Raw genomic sequence first — 23,569 nt, 5'->3', positions numbered from 1 at the left:
GTTAGGCCTCAGTACTGTAGTGATAGGCCTTCACGACAACTCTCACAGACAGGTAATATCATATAGACACCATATCTCTTACAAAGTGACCAGTCTTCAAGCTCGCTGCCTCACTAAAGATATCTAGTTCTAGTCTAGAAAGTGACACGGATAATAATTGAACTAGCTACGGAATATACTTTCTCAGGGATGCAGACAGTATGAGTCGTATGTGACATCTGTAGAATAAAAAAACAACTGGAATACACAAAACCTGTAGTAAATGAAAACAAAAGGTCTGAGCATTAATATGTTAATGGGGCATGGATAATCAATTACTTGTTTCTGCAGACAGCCATTTGGAACTTGGGTTTTACGACATGGGAATCCTCATTCAAGAAAGTGATCAAAGCACTGGGATGATCATTGCTCCTATGCTTAAACATAGCCTTATGAAAATCATAGCACTAAGACCTACTTGTGAAATCTACTACAGGAATCCCTGTGAAGAGGATCAAGTTGAGCACGTCAGTAATGTGAGTTACCTGTAGAATGCTGGCTGCCTCCTTCCACTTTCCGGCCCATTCCTGTGTGAGGATCTTAATCTGGAAACATAAAGACACTGTGTCTGTACTTACACCATTGCCATACAATAATTTATGAGAGGTAAAATTGATGTAAGGTTCTTAAACAAATTATGAGCTTCCCACATCATTAACAAGTGGGGAATCAAACCTGTGCCATTGGTGTGACAAGCAAATGCTTTAACCACTGGGCTTCCCTCTTCATCTGCATTATGAACACCATAACATGTGAATAATACATACCCTAGCCTCATTCTCATGAAGTTTTTCTTGCACTTTGGGAGATGGTATCCCATTCTGAAAACAGAGCAAAATATTTATCAACAACAGTCTTACCTCACTGGTACAACAGTGGAACTACTTTGAGTCTACATGAGACAGTTGGTGCATGTCAGTCACCATGCATTAATAGATACAAACATTTTCATGTCACAGTTCCCACAAGCCAAAGATTTCTCATAATATACAAAACCTATAATCATAACCGTAATTGTTCTGAAACCCTACTTTCCATACAACTACTTTTAGTAATTGCTATATTTTTATCTCATTTACCTTAACCTAAAACTTTGTATACAGTTTACTGGGAACTATACAACCTAGAGAATCAAGAATATTCCAAGGCCCCCGCCTTACAAAGTGATCATAACTCCCATACTTGAACACAGACTTACGTCAGTCATTGCGCTACGATCGCTTCATGGACCTGTCCAAAGGATACTTATTGCAATGCTTTTTTCTTTGTTCCAATATACTGGATTAAATACAAAGCAGCAAGTTTGCTAATTATTTATACTGTCTTAACCTAATATCTACACACATAATTCATTCACTAGTGATATTTCATTTGGAAAGGGATTTAAAAAAAAACAACAGCAGAAACATGGAAGTGATTTAGCTCTCAGGTTGTTGTCTCCCTTGAATCCATCCTATCAAACATCGGTATCAAGACATAAAGTTACATTTAGCGGCAAACACACAGTGCCATAATGTTCTGGTGACTCACCACATCCCCTCCAATGAGTCCTTGTAAACGTGCAATTTCCTCTCGCAGTTCTCGAATCAGTTTTACATTTGGATCCTCGTTAATTGTTGGACGATTGATGATGTTCTTAGCCCGATTTGCATAACGAAGTGTACTCAGTGTTTCCCCATAGTTGACATCAGCAGGTGATATAGCTGCAACAGTTATCAGAAATATCCAGGATGAATGTGGTCTAAATATCACTTCCTGCAGGGTGAGGTCCAAGTATCAAATGCTGCAGGGTGTGTATGATCTAAGCATCACCTAACTCAGATTGGGTATGATCTAAGCATCACTTAACTCAGACTGGGTATGGTCTAAGCATCACCTAACTCAGACTGGGTATGGTCTAAGCATCACCTAACTCAGATTGGGTATGGTCTAAGCATCACCTAACTCAGATTGTGGTCTAAGCATCACCTAACTCAGATTGGGTATGGTCTAAGCATCACCTAACTCAGACTGGGTATGGTCTAAGCATCACCTAACTCCGACTGGGTATGGTCTAAGCATCACCTAACTCAGACTGGGTATGGTCTAAGCATCACCTAACTCAGATTGTGGTCTAAGCATCACCTAACTCAGACTGGGTATGGTATAAGCATCACCTAACTCAGATTGGGTATGGTCTAAGCATCACCTAACTCAGACTGGGTATGGTCTAAGCATCACCTAACTCAGATTGGGTATGGTCTAAGCATCACCTAACTCAGATTGGGTATGGTCTAAGCATCACCTAACTCAGACTGGGTATGGTCTAAGCATCACCTGCTGCTGTCTGGATACAGCCTAGGTATCACAAAACTCAGAGTGGTTGTGGTATAGGTATTACCTATGTCAGGTTTGTTATGGTATAACAATCACTTTCTGTACATCCTGAACTTACTGGCAATCATGATGGTCTTGGCGTTGCCTCCCAGACTGTCCTTCAGCAGCCACGTGAGAACTGAGTCTCGGTACGGGATGAAAGTTGGCACTTTACTCCTACTAGTCTTCTCAGACATCTCGGCTGTGAAAAACATAGACATATAGGTGAGGGGAATCTATACATGTAGTCTTAATAGGCAATGACTACTTTCCTAAAAATGCACTGCTAATGAAAAAATATTTCCTTTTCAAATACATGTTTCTTTAAATTCACGCAGTGTTTGGAACAGCAATCCTTTGCCTGGATGAAGTCAGTTGGTCTCAGATGTTAAACTGAGGGCTTCCTTTTTGTTGCTCAGGACCAGTCACTTCCCACTTGCAATCACCTAAATGTGATTTTTAAAGAAAATATTTGCATGAGATGTCGATTGTGTAATAAATTTACACAGACTGTCCAACACCTTGTCAGTGGATGGCCTTCCATGGCACAAACGGTGTATCTCAAAACACATGATGGCATTCCTTGATGCTTCTACTACAATCTCCACCATGCCTGTGGCTTTGACATCAAGGTCCATCAATGGTATAACCCTGAACAGGTCTAGGACATCATGGAAAATTATACTTTTAAGCTTCTTTGAAATAGAACCATAATCAGGTTCAGGGTGAGAATAGTTCTTGCCCACAAACCTCATCTTGTCCTTTTTGATAATTTATTTATATCACGGAATTTTCCCTTTTGACATCAACGCAATTGGGAAGATTCAGGAAAAATGTACTAAGTCTCCTGATACTGCTTGCATCACAAGTATACTGTTGTCAGACTGCCCATTGTTATTAGTGCCCATGGATTGATATCTCCTGAATTCTTGGGTTCTCCACCAGAAGCTCAGCCCTTTTGACACTCTCGATAATGAAGAAGTCTGCAGTGTTGGGTGAGTGAGTGAGTTTAGTTTTACGCCGCACTCAGCAATATTACAGCTATATGGCGGCAGTCTGTAAATAATCGAGTCTGGACCAGACAATCCAGTGATCAACAACATGAGCATCAATCTGCGCAATTTGGAACCAATGACATGTGTCCACCAAGTCAGCGAGCCTGACCACTCGATTCCGTAAGTCGCCTCTTACGACAAGCATAGTCGCCTTTTGTGGCAAGCATGGGTTGCTGAAGGCCTATTCTTCCCTGGGACCTTCACGGGTCTGCAGTGTTGGCAAGTCTACATATTCTCAGATAAGTTCTTGGTGGGTTCAACTAGGCAGCGTTTCCTGTGACAAGTCCCATTTGCTGTCTGGGATGAGTGAGTGAGTTTAGTTTTATGCCACACAGCAATATTCCAGCTATATGGCAGCTGTCTGCAAATAATTGAGACAATCAGACAATCCAGTGATCCACAGCATAAGCATTGATCTGCACCACTAGGAACTAATGACGTGTCAACCAAGTCAGAGAGTCTGACCACCCAATCCTGTTACTTGCCTCTTACAACAAGCATAGTTGCCTTTCTTGGGAAGCTTGGGTTCTACACCAGACCTTCAGGGTAGGGCTACACGTAGAGGGGGCAAAGGCAGTAAGCTGATCATGAGCCTTACCAGCCTGACTGTGCCAGAAAAACCTGAACCATAATAGACTATTTACATAGCACATATATCCATATCCATGCTCTAAGCACACAAAGTAGGAGTTCTGGATAAAAGAAATGTGTTCAAAAGATAACTGATCCTGCCTCAGAACACATGCAGAAACAGCCCATATTAGGTCTCTTCAGGTCACAGATCTGTTTTTCTCATCAGAACATTTGAGAAGATGAGACCCTATAAAAGGAGCATACATCATGTAGCCTCACCTAGTACAGAGATGACGTTGCCGAGTGTGACAAGAGACTTATTGATACTAGCCCCTTCCTTCAGCCTCTGACCTTTAGCACCTGAGGCATCTGCCCTCTCACTGTTAACAGAGAAATGTGATGAAATGTCATCTTGCTACCAGACATGTCTTTCATGGGATACATTTTGTCTTTGTCACAAGTTAAGTTAGTCAGTACAATAGGACCAGAAGAGTTCTGTCCCCTGAATCTGTTAATATGAAGAGAAAGGTGGATTTCAGTGGTAGTAGTTTCACTGGTATCAGTTTGCTTATAGTTATCAAAGCCATAACTCTGTAAGTAACATGATTAACGATGCTGAGAAGCCTATTTAATGAATGCAATGAATAAAATTGTTTGAATTCCTTTAATGTGGATCAGTTCTTCATAGCAAATTAGATACCCAACTCTTGATACCTCCCATGTAATTTAGAACCTGTGTGGTTAATATGGAACTGGTTCAGTCCTAATGTAGACATTTCTGTTACCTCCCACCATCACTGCAGCAACCTTCATCCTGGTCACCATTTTTTCCACGTCTCCTTCCCCAACCCTGTACATGACATACCTTCTCTATCTCCCTCTATAACTGTAAACCTCAACTCCCAACTTACTCACCTGCCAGCCAAGTCCACCAAATGAATCTTACTATGCATTTCCATTGGCATTTCATCCATGAAGCGAGCCTTAAATATACAAAATCAATACATTAACAAATGCTTGAAAATACAAACATGAAAATTCTGATAAAGACATATAGCATCTGTTCAAAGAATGGACCCAATTAAAAAGGTTTTCTTTAGCAAATGTTTAATACGACTATCCCAGACACCCATCTCCATGTGGTATTTTACAACTACATCTATACTGAAACTGCCTAATCATTGAAACATATTACATGAACTGCTGAAATCGTCTTACCTGAGTAAATACTATAGTAAAGATAGCATGAGATCTACTACTGACATCATTCATATTGGTTGAAGCAGTGGTTCTGAAAAAAAAAGATAATGCATGTGAAGTCTTTATCCTTAACATAAGATCTGTCAATAGTGGACAATCATATGAAGTGGCTATGGTGGTCAAACATAGGAAGTAATTGAAGTGGACCAACATAAGATCTGTCAATAGTGGCCAAACATGAACTGGCTATAGTAGTCCAAAATATGAATGACTGAAGTGGTCAGTCATATGAAGTGGCATAAGTGCTTTAACACGTGAAGAGGCTAAAGTGGTCAAACATATAAAGAGGCTGAGGAGGTCAAACAAATCAAACTAAACCAAAGACAAGGAACATAACTCTAAACAATCATGCAAGAATATTATGTAAAATGGGATTACCATTATCTTTTATGAAGAAAAGAGGGTCTGCACATCTGTTGTCCACAATTATAAAAATAATGACCCTACATGAAAGGAGTTGCTTATCTCACCTGTTAATATTGCCTTTACTCATCAGACGGTGGATATCACCATACTTCTTCACTATGTGTTTGGATAGGTCTGAAACAGTGGATAAATGAATGTAAGAAAGGAAGTGACTGTTGCTTGATGTCATTATCAGCAAATATTCCTGTTTTGTGTATAGTCAGTAAATAACAGCTAGCACTTGATAATCCAATATTGATACACACCCAAGTCACCAAGCCTGACCATAGATACATCAAGTTGTCTTTTACAGCCAGCATGAGTTGCTGGCCACCTATCTAACCTGGATTTCCTGAAAGTGAGGAAGTGTCTGGAGCTCAGTGTCAGCAACATCCACTGACCATGTGGATAGAGGCCACGGAGGTTACACTGATTACATGTGTTGGGTAACATGGAAAAATGTCAATAAAGAGATGTGCTACATCAAACCATGCAATCAACACTAACTGTTAATACACTAAACAATACTTTAGTCATACAGCACTTAGATAAGTAAGCCTGAGCACACAACAACTTTAAGTGGCAACGAATGACATTTAGTACAGTCACCAAAGTAAAAGTTATCATGCCTGGACCTAATATATGCAATACATCAAGGATCAACGACACAAACACTTGGTAAAGTCATACCTGACCACACCTGTCCTGTGACAAGGAACTATATTCAACACCTAAAGACATATGATTATGTTAGTTCAGATATTTCCATGATAGTCTAGGTTACAGGGTAACTATTCTGCCCCTCGCTGGGCCCACAGCATTACTCACCCTGGACATAAGGGCCTTCTTTAGGGTGTTCCCGGACTCTCAGGCTGTACACTGGCTTATTGGTGGAGTTTGGACGGAGGAGATCTCGCACTTTCTCGTTGTAGATTTCCAGGTAACTGCATTCAAATATGAGATACTGAGTTAGTGAATGCTTTATGAGTGATGACAATTTGGCTACATTAGTGTTTTAGTGTTTAAACAATGTGTCCACTGATGAAAACCAAAAGAAGAGCAGGCAATCTAAGGGAAACAACTCTATACAGCAAACTGCAACACCTTCATTGACTGGACACTCCAAGCACATTTTGTTTGATGCAACATGAAAAGGTACTTGATGGATTCTGTAAGCTCACAAATGTGAAGCTGACAAATCCAAAACACTGATCATCATTGCTTTTTTTACATTTATCAGAAAGAATAGTAGCAGGAATTTAGTAAATGGGAGACTAAGATTTTATATTGGTACTGACAAAGTGCTGGATAGGACAGATGCCAGTTCTGACATCTTCCAGTCTAAACTATTAGTCAGATGTCTATTCCAGTCTATTAGTCTAAATTGCTCCAGGTGCAAGTCCATTGAGTGGGTAAACTTCTGAATAAAAAATATGCATAATTCAAAAGCATATTTCTTTCATTACATATTGCAATAAAAGCAGTGCAACTGGAATTTGGCTGGCACAACTAGGTTTTTATCTTATGTTGCACCTGGTGCAAGAAGGTTAACTTCCCTTAAATCAAACCCTGGCATGGATGTAGTCCTGACAAACATAGAAACATAACTGAGATGAACCTGCATTTCTAAACAATGATCTTAGAAAGACACTGGAAAGGGACTGTCAAGAATATAGCCAAGTCACAGCTGAATGGGCCTCCGTGTGTACATGGTCAAATAGTAACAAATTATCATGGGTTTGAAGGTGTTCATCTCTATTTGTCACAATTCAGTGGCTATCACCTCTGAACTGTGAATACATTGGGCATTCATACAAGTAGTGACTGCAAGTCAATAGCGTCTCACCTGACTTCAGTTCGATAGGAAGTGTTTTCATCTGTCATCCTTGAAAACAAACTCTGCAAACAATAGAACACGATTAAATATTTGCCAAGGTTCGTTACTTGCTATCGGCATAAATGAACCAAAACAGAGCACAAATTTCATTGTACGGAAAGTATTATGTCCTTAATGTTTCCAGTTAACTTTTGTCATTGTTTGATGACATGTAATCATGACGTCATGACACATGATCACTGTTCAACAAGGGAGATAATTCATGACATATCATTGAGCACTTACAGATGGACACAATCAAGTTGTGATCACATGCTAACACTGAGTAGCAAGGGAAGCAATCCAGGTGTGATGACTCTATCAAAAATTCCCAGAGTTGGCACTTGATGGTGCTCACAGTTCATAACAAACTATTCATAAACAGCTGCAACTGACATCACAGAATCTCCATTAGTGGTTAATGTTTCTATGAACCTGCAGAAGTTCTGTCCAACCATCTACCTCTCATTGAATACAAATGTATAGGTTAACATGGAACAAGTATTCTGTATGTTGATAGTCAACACATCTGTACTGTGACTTACCTGACAGAACCTTGGAATGAGCCCCTCATTTTCCTGAAACATAAACATCACACTGTAAAAGACACCTTGTGTAACACATAGGAAATGCTGCCACCCAAAATGAACCAATTCTTTCCAAACTTATACCTACTATACCGACACTGAAACGACTACAATTTGACATACCCAGGTAATTTGTGAACATTGGTCAGCATCATGATTATGGCATTGTTATGTTAGAGGTAAGGGTCAGGATGATGATGTCCGTCTCATCAATACATGCATGCTCATGTGCTTGTGCCAATCTGTAATAATGTAATGATGCTGGCGCAATGAGATATTCATCCTCATACACTGTGTACCATCTCTGAGCTGACTGGTCCTTGTGTTTTCCCCTTAATGCCTAGTACCAGACAGGGAAACAACAAATGCCATTATTTACCATCTTTCAGGATGTCAAGGATCAACCTACTGACCGTCTTGTCTCCAGGCAGATGTTGCACCATGGGGTTATGAGAAAAGGTAGTGCTGTAACGTGGTGAGTACATACCGAATCACCCATCATAGTGTAGCTCTTCCCTGATCCAGTTTGACCATAGGCAAACACACACACATTGTAGCCTTCGTATGCTGAAGTCAGGATTTCACTGCCCAGTGCATTGTACACCTGCAATACAAAGGCAATACAGCACACAGTTAGCAGGGAAAAGCACAGATAAAATATCAGTGTTGAGACATATTTAACAACTGTTTAAGTCTCGAAACAATGTCATCTGGAGAATATTGTAACAAAAGTATGCATCTGAGCTTACATTATTCCATGTTTGACAGTAAATGCAGTTAAACATTTTGTTAATGCGCTACTCACTTTCTCCTGTGAGACATAGTGTTTGTCTTCAGGACTGGCTGACCAGAAGGAGTGGTCAAAGGTGAAATCCTTCACCCTCATCTGCTCCCGTCCAATGTCCCCAGCTCCTACTGACTCAGGCATCTATAACAGAACAAATTAGTCAGTGAGACACCATATTTTTACAGAGAGCATGCAGTTGGACAAGAACAAGTTCATCAGTTTCTTTAACTGACAACAAGAACACAAGACTCAGAAGATACTGATATTTTCTATAGAAATATGACTATCCCATCCATCAATTCCATCTAAGAATACAGCATCTTCAGTATCCGTGGTTGGGTCTCAATGCTTCTCACCTTGAGGTTGGTGATGCTGGTCTTGGTGCTGTCCATCTTGATGATCACCTTGCTCCCCAGGTCCACCTCCCTGAAACACATATTCTCACTATAACATCACCAGTCACTGGAACATCCTTACAGGTTCACATGCTGGCTGGGTGACCTGAACAAACAGACAAAGCCATAACATTTGGCAGGATCTGTAATGGTTACTGGAGTCCTTGCTTGTGCCGGAATCCACATTGTAGACAAGTCTTGGGTACTGTGGATCTAGTATGAGACTAGAATAAATGTCAAGCACCCATAATCATATCTGGATCATATAATTTCTACAGTCTAAGTAAACTTCGTCTCAGTGTATTTTGTTACACTACACCACTGAGTCTAACAAAACCAAGTAGAAGGTTGCGTCAGGTAACCTTTGAGCAACCAATGACAGTCCAATCAAATGCGAGACGGTTAAATAGATTTAACCAATCAGACAACGGTTACTACTTAGGGATCGGAGGACCTTTAAAAATATTCAGGTCACCGACACAGATCTCTCCACAAACAAAAATCTGCATATAACACAGTTATTTGACCTGCAGTATATACGCTTTGGGGTTTCTGTTGACATGGTTACCATTAGCTAATATTTCTGCAAGATAACATCCTAGAATATTGTCAAAGACACTATTTTCAGCGACTGTTTACTCACTGTTGTCGTGGCAGTATGTACGCCGTGTGCATCACCCGGAAGCGATCGTACGCTAAATAGCATTCGGAATCGTTCGGGTACAAACCTTTTCGAGATAAAAAGTTCATAAGGGATGTGCGAATGTGCACTTTCGTGATTTGGTAAGCTGTGTTCTGATTGGTCAACCTCAAAGGTTACCTGACGCAACCTCAAATAAGGTTTTGTTAGACTCAGTGGTGGAGTGTAACGAAAAGTACTGAGGATAAGTTTACTTAGACTGATAATTCCTTCAATAATCCTTGATTACTGTGAATAGTGCCTGCTCCCAACCATATCAATAATCCTTAAATAGAGAGAACAGTCTCTGAGTGCCTGCCCCCAATTCCAGCATTAATCCTTGACTACCACGAACCCGCAATAATATACGAACACTATGTACACCCCAATCCCTGCAAAGATTCTTGAATACTGTCAACAGTGTTTACTCCCAATACCTGCAAAAATCCTTAAATACTGTGAACCACCTCTGCCCCCAACCACAGCAATAAATCCTTGTATTCTGTGAACAGTGTCTGTACTCCAGACCCCCTTCCCCTCGCCTCGCCCGCCCCCAACCATAGCAATAATGTTTGAATACTGTGAACAGTGGCTGCTGTGCAATAATCCTTGAATACTGTGAACATTGTCTGTCCTGCAATAATCCTTGAATACTGTGAACAGTGTCTGTCCTGCAATAATCCTTGAATACTGTGAACAGTGGCTGCCACAACCCCCATTAATTTTGGGTACTGTGGACTATCTGTCCCAAATTCCAACAATCCAACAATCCTTGTGCATTGGGAACTTCATCTGCCCAAGAATCTCCAAAACAATCAATGGATATAGAAGGCCGTCTGCCCTTGAATTGTCAAAAACTGATGGAAAATATATTGTTTTGACAGAAACAATTAATTCCATACTTACTGAAAGGGACTGAAAGGGAGATATAGGATGAACGATTCAGAACATGAAGAAAATCTAGACTTGCTTCATTCAAAATGTTTGCATTACAGATGGGGCTTGGCAGAATGGCAAATGATACAGTCAGTGAATGTCAGACAACCTGATACCTTTCACCTTCTAAGGAAGATGTTCTTACCATGAAAAGATAATGATAAATCACAAAAACCCGTAAATAGCAAAAGGCACCACTTTGGGGTCTGTCACACATATCTACCAAGTTTTGCAAAAAAATATTGAAAGGTTTTTGAGTTCTGCTCCAGAAACAAAGCCTATCCCTCCATTTTGAGATGAAGTCCGAAACATTTCCATGGTAACCGAGAAAATAATGAATCACAAAAACCTGAAAAGAGCAAAAGGCACCACTTTGGGATCTGCCACACATATCTAATGACTTTTGCAGACAGGTACTACAAAGTTTTTGAGATGTGCTCCGGAAATAAAACACACCTCTCACTTTTGAGACTATGTCCGAAACGTTTCCATGGAAACCCAGAAAACAATAAATCACAAAAACCTGTAAATAGCAAAAGGCACCACTTCAGGTTCTGAATGATATATCTATCAAACTTTGTAGAAAAATATAGAATGGGTTTTGAGTTCTGTTCTGGAAACGAAGCCCACTCACACATTAGACTAACACCAAAATGTCCCATGGAATAACAAAAAAAAATAAAAATGCCAAAACTCTGTAAATAGCAAAAGGCACAACTATAGGTTGAGATCAAGTTTGGTCTAAAAATACTGAACGGTTTCTGAGTTATGCTCAGGCAACAAAATGATTGTGGACAGACGGACAGACAGATGAGGCATCGACTGTATCCCCCCGCATTACATGCCAGAGGAATAAAAACATTTGAACCTACGTCTTACTAATTTTCATTTAAATCTGAAAATAATTATTTTCCCACATAGCAAAATGTGAAATTTTAATGGCAACAAATGTTATTGCAAAACATGATAAAGAAATATTCTAGGATCCTAAAGTTATGCCCCACATATTAAACATGATGGATGTAAAGACAGGCATTTCCCATTAGTATCTCCCTTACTACTTCATGACAAAGCATAAAAAGTCTGAAGAATAGATTCAGACTCACGATAGAACAATTCATAATTAATTGCATGGTTGTCATCATGGTGATGTTTGAAAGTGTGTATCGTGATAAGATGTTTCAGGTGATGTTGCATGCTAGGCTAATAATACTGGTAATGCACCTACTGAAATGGAATATATATGACATTGTGGAGGTAGAGAGCCAGGCTGTTAACAGTATACTGGGATCATTATCTGGATCATTCAACATGTAAGATAAAAATTAGCCTGTCTGCAGGAAGGTGATCAACTTAATGACATTCCTTGAAGGCCACAAAATCAATATTGAACCGTTATCTACAGAGGAGGAGGAAAACAGCATTAAGTGGATTTACTACCGTGTGTGTTCTATTCATTTCTGTGTTCAAAACAATGTACATTTTAAGGGCTGCCTTATGGTTTAAGTTTTGGGGGAACATTCTCAACAATGTTCTTGTCTAAATCAAAACTGAAGATGGCCTAGTTTTTGTGAGTACAATAACAACCTCAACTACAGGGTCAGAAAACCTATTTATTAAGAAAATGATGCAAGTGTTAACATTCTTTTAATACTGAATGAATCATTTCAGTGTCCAAATATGTTATACAACTTTCCACAAGAATGCTGTAACATATGATGCATGTATACACCTGACAAGTCACATGTGGTAAATACACTGGTCACTCACACCTGTGAGGGCATGTTCACTGGTGCATGACAGACTTAAACCACACGGCTGTGACACATCAACCATGTCTAAGACTTGGGTTGTATTGGAGATTTAACAGCCACATTCATAAATGTAGACCCTGAAAAACCCACACTTAGTGCTTTGATCATGGCTGACATTCAATACAAGACACTGGCTCAGTGTTCCTGAGTGCAAGTGTGTCATTAGCCCCTACAAAAATGGCACACCATGGCTCAGTTTTTGACCTTATGTATGTGGAGGCCATCAGCCTTCAAGGGGATGGAGATGTTGTTTGAGATTTAGGCTAGCTATTCTCGAAAAGTTCTTAGTCCTGCTTCTTAAGTCTACTTCTTAAAACAATAGCTACAATTAAAGTTAAGAATTCTTATGGCTACGAAGGTTTCCGTATTAAGGGCCCAGGGGCCTGTTTCACTAAGCAGTCATAGTATTACGACTGTCATAAGTCTATGCTAAAGTATGGGTGTTACGATCAACTATGATCTACGATCATTTTGTGAAACGAGACCCAGGGTTGCACTATAGATCCAAAGCAACCCAGGCTGATCACATGAGGCCACTTAAAAGGAGAGTAGGTCAGGCTTATTGACTGGAATGATAATGTGTCATCAAACCATACAGATTGCTCATAATATCAATCACTTGATCATCTCGGCCATTTGCTGGATGACTACCACTGATTTGAGTGGCTCAGATGGTTCAAGCTATGAAGGCAGGTCTAAAATTGATGACCTCTGTGTCAGTCACACAATCATGTACAGGTATAATCTTAGTTTACACCTGTGAACTTCATCATCGAAAGGCCTTTGAATCACATCATTATTCTCCTTACACAATAATCTGAGCAACTGGTAGTGTACATTTAACCACACTGCATTCATCAGCATTGAATGCTCACTGGCACAAACACAATGATACACTGTATTGATTTTGTCAGAAGTAAGACAAGGTATGGATGAATATGAGCCAGTATCAACTAGATGTCTACACAACTTCACAGACATCCTATAAACTATCCAACTACAGGTAATATATTGATTTATCACCCAGCTGTCGCTGTTTCATGTGAGTCCAGACTCGCAGTCATGTGATATGCTTCATAATGACGTAAACTCTGAAATATCTCCACTATACACCCCAAGGGCTAAAGACTCCAATTACAGATGTAATGAGATGGCTGAGCTGAAATAACAAGTCCTTATTTACTCCCTCTTTCTTCAGCTTGTTGATGATCATTAGCTGAATACATTTATATTAAATGAGTAGTTAATTAAGATTACACTTGATGTAAATCGAGTTCTTTTCTTGGTTAAGGTTTTGCTGGCCTATCATTCAACAAGATGACACCGATAATGTACTTCTGTAAAGTGAAGCACCTTGTCACATGTATAAGGTAAATAAAGACAATGACATGTAGACTGACATTTAGTCTCTCACATAAACTGATTTTATTTGAAAAAACCCTCGAACATATTCTTAACTAAAAGAAAGAAATAAAACTCAAGAGGGATCCAGAACAATTCTTATTGCTGGAGGAGCTAAGTCAATCTAGACAGTAAGTATGATGGGTTATACTCCTTTCTATATTTTCTCTAGGGTCTGAGACAAAAAAGATGGTGATATATGATGAGAATTTATAACAAGAAATCTTCAAAATGGGAAAAATCGACCTTGTCTTTGTTACTTAATATTTGCCAAGACTACTTTGAGTATATCAAGTAACAAAGGCACAGTTTATATTTCCCAGGCTACTTCGAGAATATCATTATGTGAATACATAATTTATTAGACAGTGTGCTACATTATGCTCAGTCTATTCACACGACTGTGAATATGAATAAAAATATCACTAAAACACTTTGATAAACATGATGTTTGAGTTTTTCTATGAGGTGTGTACATAAATAGGTTGCTATGGCTACAGTGACATGACCTGAGATCTACACTGTCAGATGTAGGTGTCAGCTGATTCATGCAAAAAGTTGGTCCTTTCATCTTCTTTGATGTTTTATCAAAGATTCAAATGTTTGAACTAAACTATCTAGGGAAAGTGCACTAGTGATTTATCATGCCTTTAGTTCCACATTATTTCATGGTTTAATGTTATTTAGTAGTTGATTTCACACAAATGATAATAGTATGACCTATTATACCCCATACTTGTATATGACAACACTGGTTATAAGAAAATGCAGTACAGGGAAATAATGCATCCTAATAATTTGTAATACAGTTTTAGTGTTTATTATTGTTATAGTAAGATATGCATCATGCAGTTCATGCACTTTCCACTGTCAAACACTGCTATGCTTTTCATGTTTGCCATGGCTAGAAGGGGTTGGCATTGCAGAAAATTTTCAAATAGCAATATACTGCAATGTGAAGGCACATATTGCCATACCCACTGCAATATATTGCAAGAATGATTTTCTCAGAAAAAATTACTAATAATTGAATTAATACTTGATTTATAAAGCAAAAACACAACCAAATCACTATGCATTAACAACTTTTAATCATGTCAAAGTAAATAATATTTGGTAAAAAGGAAAAGAACAATTTAACATCAACACAGTGGTTTCTAGTTTGAACTAGTTTCTCCACTCTTTAGTATTTTAGGCAGTAACTTGACCTGGTCAGGGCATATCAGAAATCACTGGTAATTAATAAGTAAACATTTAAAACATTTAGATCCAAAACATTGATTGCAAAACAGTTGAACAAACATTAACAATAGACTTTAAACTGAACTTGACTTGACTTCTAGTGTGAAAAACAGATATTTCTGATGATTCAGAGCGCTGTGAAGTTTTACAAATGCATGTTGAAATAGTGGTTTTTGATCGGGATATTGCAATATGCATCGATTTCATGTCTGAACCGGTAAATATGCAGTATTACGCAGCTCTGGTGGCTACAATCTAAATATTTCGCAAAATTGATTGAACCATGTTCAATATTCTATTTTGCATTTGTTTCACTAGATGTTTGTTTCACTAGATGTTTGGATTTACTCTTCTAATTCATCAAACATGAAGCAGCTGGGCAAATAAATATAACTCTAGCAAACCTTGCAGTTTTTCTGAATAAGGAAAGACAGATATTACGTCATGAATTCTAAGCTTAACTCAAATCTAGTGACATATCTCAAGGTATTAAATGCATATAAAGTCGTTCTCTAATAATCATATGGCAATGCTAATGCATGATAATTATCTACATTGTATCCCATCATATTATCTTCAGTACTTCACAATCATGAGACTACTATGCAAGGGGTATCCTCCCAAAACTAAGACCCATTACAAGAACACTTATTATGATTGTTCCACTGGTGTTAGGCAAGGATGTCCACTTAGCCCCTTGTTGTTCTCCTTATTTATCAAAGTGTATCCCTGGACTGGACAGTCATTAATTAGGGGTGACTAGCATGGCCCAGTAATTAGTGTGCTATTTTTATCTGCATTTTGGGAGGTCTAAGTTTTGGGAAGTCTGCGTTATGGGAATAAACCTAGCATGACAACACACACTGCTGTTGAGACAGGTGTGATTTTCTCACATGTGTGACCAATCAGTTTGATGGGCTTCAAGGTGGTACAGGTAACAGTCAGGTGGCTGTTGAATCAGTTGTTTGGTTTCAGACATGTTATTATGACTAAATGTATGTAGAGCTGTGACTAGTCAGTGTGCCTGGACATAAGCACCATATTAGCGGACTTCAATTATTATATTATAAGTGGATTGTAATTATTGTTATATCATCACTGGCCACCATGGTTTTACTACTAAACCAGGAGATTCTCAAGTGAACAAGTATTCCTAACATTCCAGCTTTCAGCATGTGTTAAGGTATGTAGGTCATCTAGGAAATGCCCTACATCTTATTGTGCACTGGATCATAGTAATTAAGGAAGTACTGTTTTATTCATTCAACGCACATTTTGATACATGGCCATGTATGTGAAATAACATATGAGCATGATAATGAAATTCCTCAGCTGTTGATAATAATTGATTGTAAAATACTATTTTCACACTACGTACAAAATATGTTGTTATTTGCATCGTGAGTGAATGAGTTATGTGGCTTGAAACAATATTTCCATTCAATCATAATGTAACAGGTTAATATGAAAGAAATTTTGACAGCCATTCATTTAAATATTGTAATTAAGGTCTCCTGAACACGTAATAGTCCAGTTATGACCAAGGCTTGTAGCTTTTGTTAAAGATTCCAAATACTTACATTACATTATTTAGAGATTTGTGAATTCAGCTTAGTGATAAATAAGTAACATCACTTGATGACATCATCAATGTGATAACTACACAGCTGAAACATTGTTTGATAACGAGTTTATAACACTGTTTGTTAAACGATAACAAATGTTAACCTCATGAACGATCATAAACTGAGTTGCTATAATAATGTTCACGGTGGACAGTGGTCAGGCGTAAAATGCAAACGTGTACACGGAAATACATGGTATTGCTAGCAACTCGTCAAGAGGTTGACACTTGCCTACATTATCTTGTGTCACTGAATTTTACAAATAACTCATGAAGGTGTATACGGGGCGCGACATACAAAAATGATACTATAAGGATAACACAAGTGCACCGTTAGATAATGTTAAACACATGTACTGCAGTATCAACATCAAGGCCAAGGGCAAAGTTTTAACTCAGTAAACATGAGAGGAAAGAGTATCGATGTGCGGGCTGAAACCCCACATCGGGCAACGCTGACGTAAAGCCCCGACAAATGCTTACCGCTGGTTCACGGGGCGGACCCGGACCGCAACTTTCACCGAAGTCATCTCGTTATCACCCCATCGTAACTAATCCTCTCACAAGAAATCTCATGTTTAGAAGTACGTCTATCCAGGTCCTTCTACAATCACCTGTGCGACGCCATCTTGCTTCCACGTGACTTATTGGATATAAATAGATAACCACGTGTTTCTAATGAAAACAAACAACACCGGTTTCTACACTTGTCAGTGATGCGTGAAAGTCATGCGCGACAACTGTCTTGTGTTGACGCAACATTCGTTGATCAAAGCGAACCGTCAAAATGAAACAGCAAGGCTACAAGGCTGTTGAAACAGCAAGGTACATATGTGAATGGCTAGATAAGGATATCGATGTGAATAATAATATCAATATCAGACGGAAGGTGAGACTCAGTTTTAAACACAATTCATGGTGATTAGAAATATATTTTGTTGTCATAGTTCACACATCATGTTGAAGGTTTGTGTTTGATTCCACGTGCAGAAGCGAACTGTGAACGTTGTGGTGTTGGTGTCCCCGACTAGAACATCCAGCAGTATTCATAAAGACTGCAAACACATCATGTGTATTTAAGACAGGCGTTCTCTCAACACTGTTCATTAATTTTACATTGTTTAGCAAGAACAAATAGTTTAAAGCCCTCCATTATTGTAAGTGCAAGCGTGTTTATAAACTTCGACTAAGAAACTCAACAAACCCAGCGTATCCCCAAACTATTCTCTTCTCCATGCGTGGTAGTCTTCAATTCCCCAATGCAGATGCGTATTATGGGAGAATATTCTGAATATTTATCCCATTTGATGATACAGATATAAATCACATCCATGTATAATGTTGCCCCGTTGTGGATGGGAGCGTGTTTCGCCGTTAGATTCATGCACACAGTAGTACCGTGTAATCGGTCAGTTCTGTCAGTTGGGGCTACTTCTCTGTGAATGATATTGTCTAGATAGAAGGGGTTTGTTGATCTGTGGTATCGGCTTAGTATGAAGTGTAATGCGATATCGCTTTCTCGACGCTAATCGTATAATCCTGCGGAGCGTTCAACAGTGCCGTGCACATACCGACAGCCTGTCTTACGGTCCCTGAACCACATTACTTCCCCTACAGCCTAGCCCTCCCAGCAGTGCAAAGGCTCTGAATAAAGCAAGTCTATATTTCCGTAGAATCTCTGAATATGTGGTCTCCCTGGGTCTCCTTTTCAGTTTATATGGATTCGTTTCTTACTATCAAAATTATACATATTCAGAGATAAACATTAGTCTCACATACCGACTATATCACTCCGATCCTGCTCACCTCACCGTGGTTAACATGAGCATATGGGTCACTAGTCCGTTACCAGTGAACTGATATTCCTCAGTATCTCATTCCCATGACCTTTACTACATGTCCCTGGCAACTGGAAATTATTCTTCCCGGGAGGAGTGTTTAATCTACAAAACTATAGAAACTTGTGAAATACAAATGATAATTGAACGTTGTGTTATCCAAGTTTTGGACACACCTGGGGGCATATTCGATGGTGGTAACATGCTCTCCACTTCCAGGTTAAAGTAGGAGGGTGGGGTAGTCTAATGGTTAAAGTGTTCGCTCGTCACGCAGAGAAAACGGATTCGATTCCTCACATGGGTGCAATCTGTGAACCCCGTTTCTGGTGTCCACCTCCGTGATATTGCTGCAATATATCTAAAAACGGCACAATCTCATACTCACTCACTCACTCACTCACTCCAAGTTTTATAGAACTAATAAAGGTGAGCTTCAGTAGCTATGGTACACATGTTAATGTACACAGGCGATCGGATTTTATGCAAACCAAGGTCCCAGATTAAATCAGTGTGGCTGTTGTCCTCATTGCCCAGATACTATGGTTTGTTTCCGTAATGTAGGCCATCGTAATTTAACACTATTAGTGTTGTAGGAAAAGAATATTATCTGGTCTATATTAGTCTCAAGCCAACGCCCAGATGATATCATAGTTTGAACCAAGAAGTATAGGCTATTGGTGCATTCGATATGCTGAGCCATACGTTTTGTTTAACAGGTGTAACTCGATGTCGCTCTACTTTTGGGAATGTCTTCAGTTACTATTCAGTCATGGGTAATTATTGCGAAGTCTTATATAGATTTATTTCATATAGATCGCAAGATAGACGTGTCCTGTTGTTTTACATCTCTTAGATGGGATGCAAGTACCAACAAAGTGCATCAGAGGTACAAAACTTACCCCGGCATACCGAAGTTGTCTCTCATTTCACGAAAGTGAAATCAAATAACTACAGCATGGTCTCTCATTGCAGTTTCTTTCAACCGTGAGATTGCATCCTTCATCTAGAATATTATAACCCTGATATAATTAAATATTGTATAAATAACATATAACGGAGCTATGGTACACTGGGAAATCGAAAATACACATCACACACACGCACCCTCCCCACCCCACCCCCACCCCTCTCTCTGTGTCTCGCTCTGTCTGTCTCTCTCTCTCCCCCCCCTCTCTCTCTCTCATTGCTAAGGGTCATACATTCCAACCTCCCATTACATATGCCTATGTGTATGTCCTCAGCAATTGTTACGTTAAAGCGCAATGTTCAGTCGCTGTTCAGTCCCGGAAAATTGAAATTTTATAAATTCGATGTTTCGGATAGTAAGTAAGGACGTGACTGGGCGTTAACACCATGACGCTCGACGCTCCGGGCATTTTAGCCAGATAAGTAAACAAAATATATATGTCATACAGTACATTCTTTATTGTGGACACTTTGAGCAAGGTAGCCAATCTGACCAGCATAGTTCTTTATGGAAATCCATTTTCTCGTTTTAACGTTAATTAGAGTAGAGCAGATTAGAGCAGACTTTTTGCTATTCGCATGGTCACGTTCTCCAAGGTGGTCGACTCGACCCTCTGGTGATCATTGCCACACTCCACTTCTTTTCGACAGTCCGGGTGTGTATTCGATAAAACATTCGGCAGTCCGGGTTTGAACCGTTCAGTCGCATCTGCAACCTCTGCTCCATCCCTTGCATAGCATCCTGCAACCGCTGTTTAGGGGAGAAGCTATCAGCAGACGCTCTAAACGATTTTGTTTGTGACTTGTGGCAGAGGCTATTTGATTGATGACGACGCTTATGTCAAAATGCGCCATGAATCATCCGGCGCAGTCCTGTACGACAACCAGTCAGACGGCCACTGTGCACACGGCTGATGTTACAGACACTCCCAAGACCGCGATGAACCTGGCGTAATATTACGTTTACAGGCCAAGATCAAACCTCCACAGATCTGCATGGCCCATTCGTAGGACTACACGACATCTCGAGGTGTTGGGATTCGGGTCTGGGATTACTATGCCTCAAGCAAGAGCATTGGTCTCTGTGTCACTACTGTACCGTTATCAATGATATTCACCTGCATATAACCGTATTTTCCTTTTCTCTGTATCGTTCAGTAAATATTTACTGACACTGCAGCATGACTTTGCTGAACTGACGACCTGTCAACCAAATCAACGAGTCTGACCACGGCGTTTAGTCGGCTCTTCTGACAAGCATGGGTTGTTGAAAACCAACCGTGATCCCGCTAGTGGCATTTTAAGACAAGCATAGGTTGCTGAAGATCACTTCCAGCCTGGATCTTCACGAGTGCAAGTGGTGGGACGAGTGAGGTGAAAACCTGTTCCGCTGATGTAGAGATTGTAACAGTCTTTGTTTAGCATTACACTCAGACACTATCCTGACTCTGAGCGATCTAGTTCTGTTTCAGCCTGTTAATGCCGAGTGGCAATTGGTCTTCAGCAACCCATGTCTGTCGCTAGAGATGACCAACGGATTCGGGTTGTCACGTTCCATGTCATCGTATCGATGTTAATGCTGCAGTGGTCACTGGATTGCATGGTCCAGATTCGATTATATACCATCCACCGCCATACACAACTGAAATATTGCTGCATGCGGCGTAAAACAACAACAACAACAACAAAAATTTAAAAAAACTTCTTCAACGCCGTTTTGACTAACGCGGTTGAACCAACGATCTCCCGGCCCCGCAGTTAATGTTCTAAACGCTTTACCATATCTGCTAATAACAAGTATTTACACGATCTGGAAACACGTGTGATGTACACAATTGTAACAACTCTTCCGTACAATGTGACACTGTTTAAAGTGGGGTGCGTGATAGGTCTGGTGCTATAACACTGTAATGGACTTCAACTCATTGACGCAATTCATGGTTTCCTGCACTCCTAGTGGGCTCGAAATTTAAGCATTTCCGGTGACTTCTTTTATCATGTATGGTCGTATGCGAGGCATCTGGGAAATACCCGTTACTTATAGGATCACGCCTCCAGGATTGTACGTGGCTGGGGAAACTATTGACAGAAGACTGACTGGTTCCATAACATTAATATGCTACCTAGTGAGACTTACTGTCTGAGTTTAGTTTTACGCCGCTTTTAGTGACGAGAGGCTTTAACCACACGGCTACCTAGTACGAATGAAAGAGTTTAGTTTTACGCCACACTCAGCAATATTCCAGCTTTATGGCGACGGTCTGTAAATAATCGAGTCTGGACGAGACAATCCAGTGATTAACACCATGAGCATCGATCTGCGCAACTGGGAAACGATGACATGTGTCAACCGAATCAGCGAGCCTGACCACCCGATCCCGCTAGTCGCATTTTGTGACAAGCATGGGTTGCTGAAGACCTATTCTTTACCGGATCTTCACGGGTCACCTAGGGAGACAGTAGTAGCAATTTAATGAAATGACTACGGCGTTTTTGCTTACTATGGGTAGATACTATAGCTGGACACTCGGTCTGTTGCCTTAGTGAGTGAGAGAGCATGATTTTGTGCCGCTTTTAGAAATATTCCGCCAGTGTCACAGCAGGGGTACATAGCTAAAACTGTGACAGTTACAACCCTCACTATCACTCATTCACACAACGCCTTTGTTCATTTACAACACAAAGTCTCTGAAACCTCACAAGGAAGTATTTAAGACAGCCCACCTCGTGACTGCAGCTCATAGTGTTCGAATGTACGTCAATATTTCGTGACTGCCCAAAGAGTTATGACAAGAACAAGCAAGTCAAGCTGAATGTAAACGGCATCCCTTTCAAACATTCTAAAAGATCAATATTTAATGCATACGGTCTATATTTATATTCTAGATGCCCTAAAACAGATACGTTGTGAACAATAAATAACAATTGTTGAGTGGTACTTTCAGAGAAAATATTATATCACCCCTGAATCCTTCAGTAAATGAATGAGCAGTTACCTCTAAGTGGCATTTCCTTTATTGCGATATATGGCACGTTTCGATGAAGATCCTAACACTGTTAGCAAATGAGGAGGTGTCAGATTTTGCCAATATATTGCAGTATAAAACATATTGATAAAAACAATACGGTTATATTTAGGTATAAACTTTCAGTGTTAACCCTATCTTGCCAGAGGTCAGCCGGTTGCGGTGTTATAATCCGCAGACTTACGAGGATTGTTAGCCGTATTCTACAGGCGTGATACAAGTGACCTGAGTAAACACAACCACTGGAGACATGAATGAATACCAGGATAATATATACACGATATTGTGAGACGGTTTACACTAATATGTCACCATTAACACGCGGCTTTATGTACATATTTGTATGTGGTAGCTCTCCCAAGTGTATTAGTATTGAACTAATATCTTCATACTGTTCAACCCGTTAACCTACAAGCACGTTGTTTCAAACGCCCAAACCTCTGGTCTCACTCACTGGCTGAATAAGTTTGGGTTTATACCACTTTTACTAATATTCCAGCAACATCACAGCAGTCGACATGAGAAATGGGCATCACACATTGTACCCACGTGGAGATTCCATGTGAGGAGCCAAAGGGTTAACCATTAGGCTAGCCTTTAGCTCCCTCTCATCTCACTTGACCTCTAGTGGCCAATAGACTGTAATAGCTGTTTCTTATTTCACATCTTTATGCAAACAACTTGTCATTTAAAGAAGTTATGGCCAAGCCC

At 39.8% G+C, this 23,569-nt stretch overlaps 1 protein-coding gene across 1 annotated transcript in view; it reads right to left on the bottom strand.

Moving 5' to 3' along the window:
• LOC137293519 (kinesin-like protein KIF16B) overlaps positions 1–17,683 on the bottom strand; it is a 56,109-nt gene extending 38,426 nt beyond the window's left edge. Inside the window, exons 1-15 of the mRNA XM_067824119.1 lie at positions 17,512–17,683; positions 9,294–9,363; positions 8,956–9,078; positions 8,638–8,754; positions 8,109–8,141; positions 7,534–7,586; positions 6,516–6,631; positions 5,753–5,822; positions 5,241–5,313; positions 4,938–5,005; positions 4,302–4,402; positions 2,474–2,596; positions 1,570–1,742; positions 807–860; positions 525–584 (exon numbers count right to left, since the gene is read on the bottom strand). Coding sequence (XP_067680220.1) covers positions 525–584; positions 807–860; positions 1,570–1,742; positions 2,474–2,596; positions 4,302–4,402; positions 4,938–5,005; positions 5,241–5,313; positions 5,753–5,822; positions 6,516–6,631; positions 7,534–7,586; positions 8,109–8,141; positions 8,638–8,754; positions 8,956–9,078; positions 9,294–9,363; positions 17,512–17,558 — 1,281 coding nt within the window. The 5' untranslated portion in view covers positions 17,559–17,683. The remainder of the gene's footprint in view (positions 1–524; positions 585–806; positions 861–1,569; positions 1,743–2,473; positions 2,597–4,301; positions 4,403–4,937; positions 5,006–5,240; positions 5,314–5,752; positions 5,823–6,515; positions 6,632–7,533; positions 7,587–8,108; positions 8,142–8,637; positions 8,755–8,955; positions 9,079–9,293; positions 9,364–17,511) is intronic.
• Between the last annotated feature and the right edge of the window lie 5,886 nt (positions 17,684–23,569).

Source organism: Haliotis asinina, chromosome 8 (assembly GCF_037392515.1).
Source record: "Haliotis asinina isolate JCU_RB_2024 chromosome 8, JCU_Hal_asi_v2, whole genome shotgun sequence".
Classification (NCBI taxonomy): domain Eukaryota; kingdom Metazoa; phylum Mollusca; class Gastropoda; order Lepetellida; family Haliotidae; genus Haliotis; species Haliotis asinina.
This window is presented reverse-complemented; position numbering and strand designations above follow the sequence as displayed.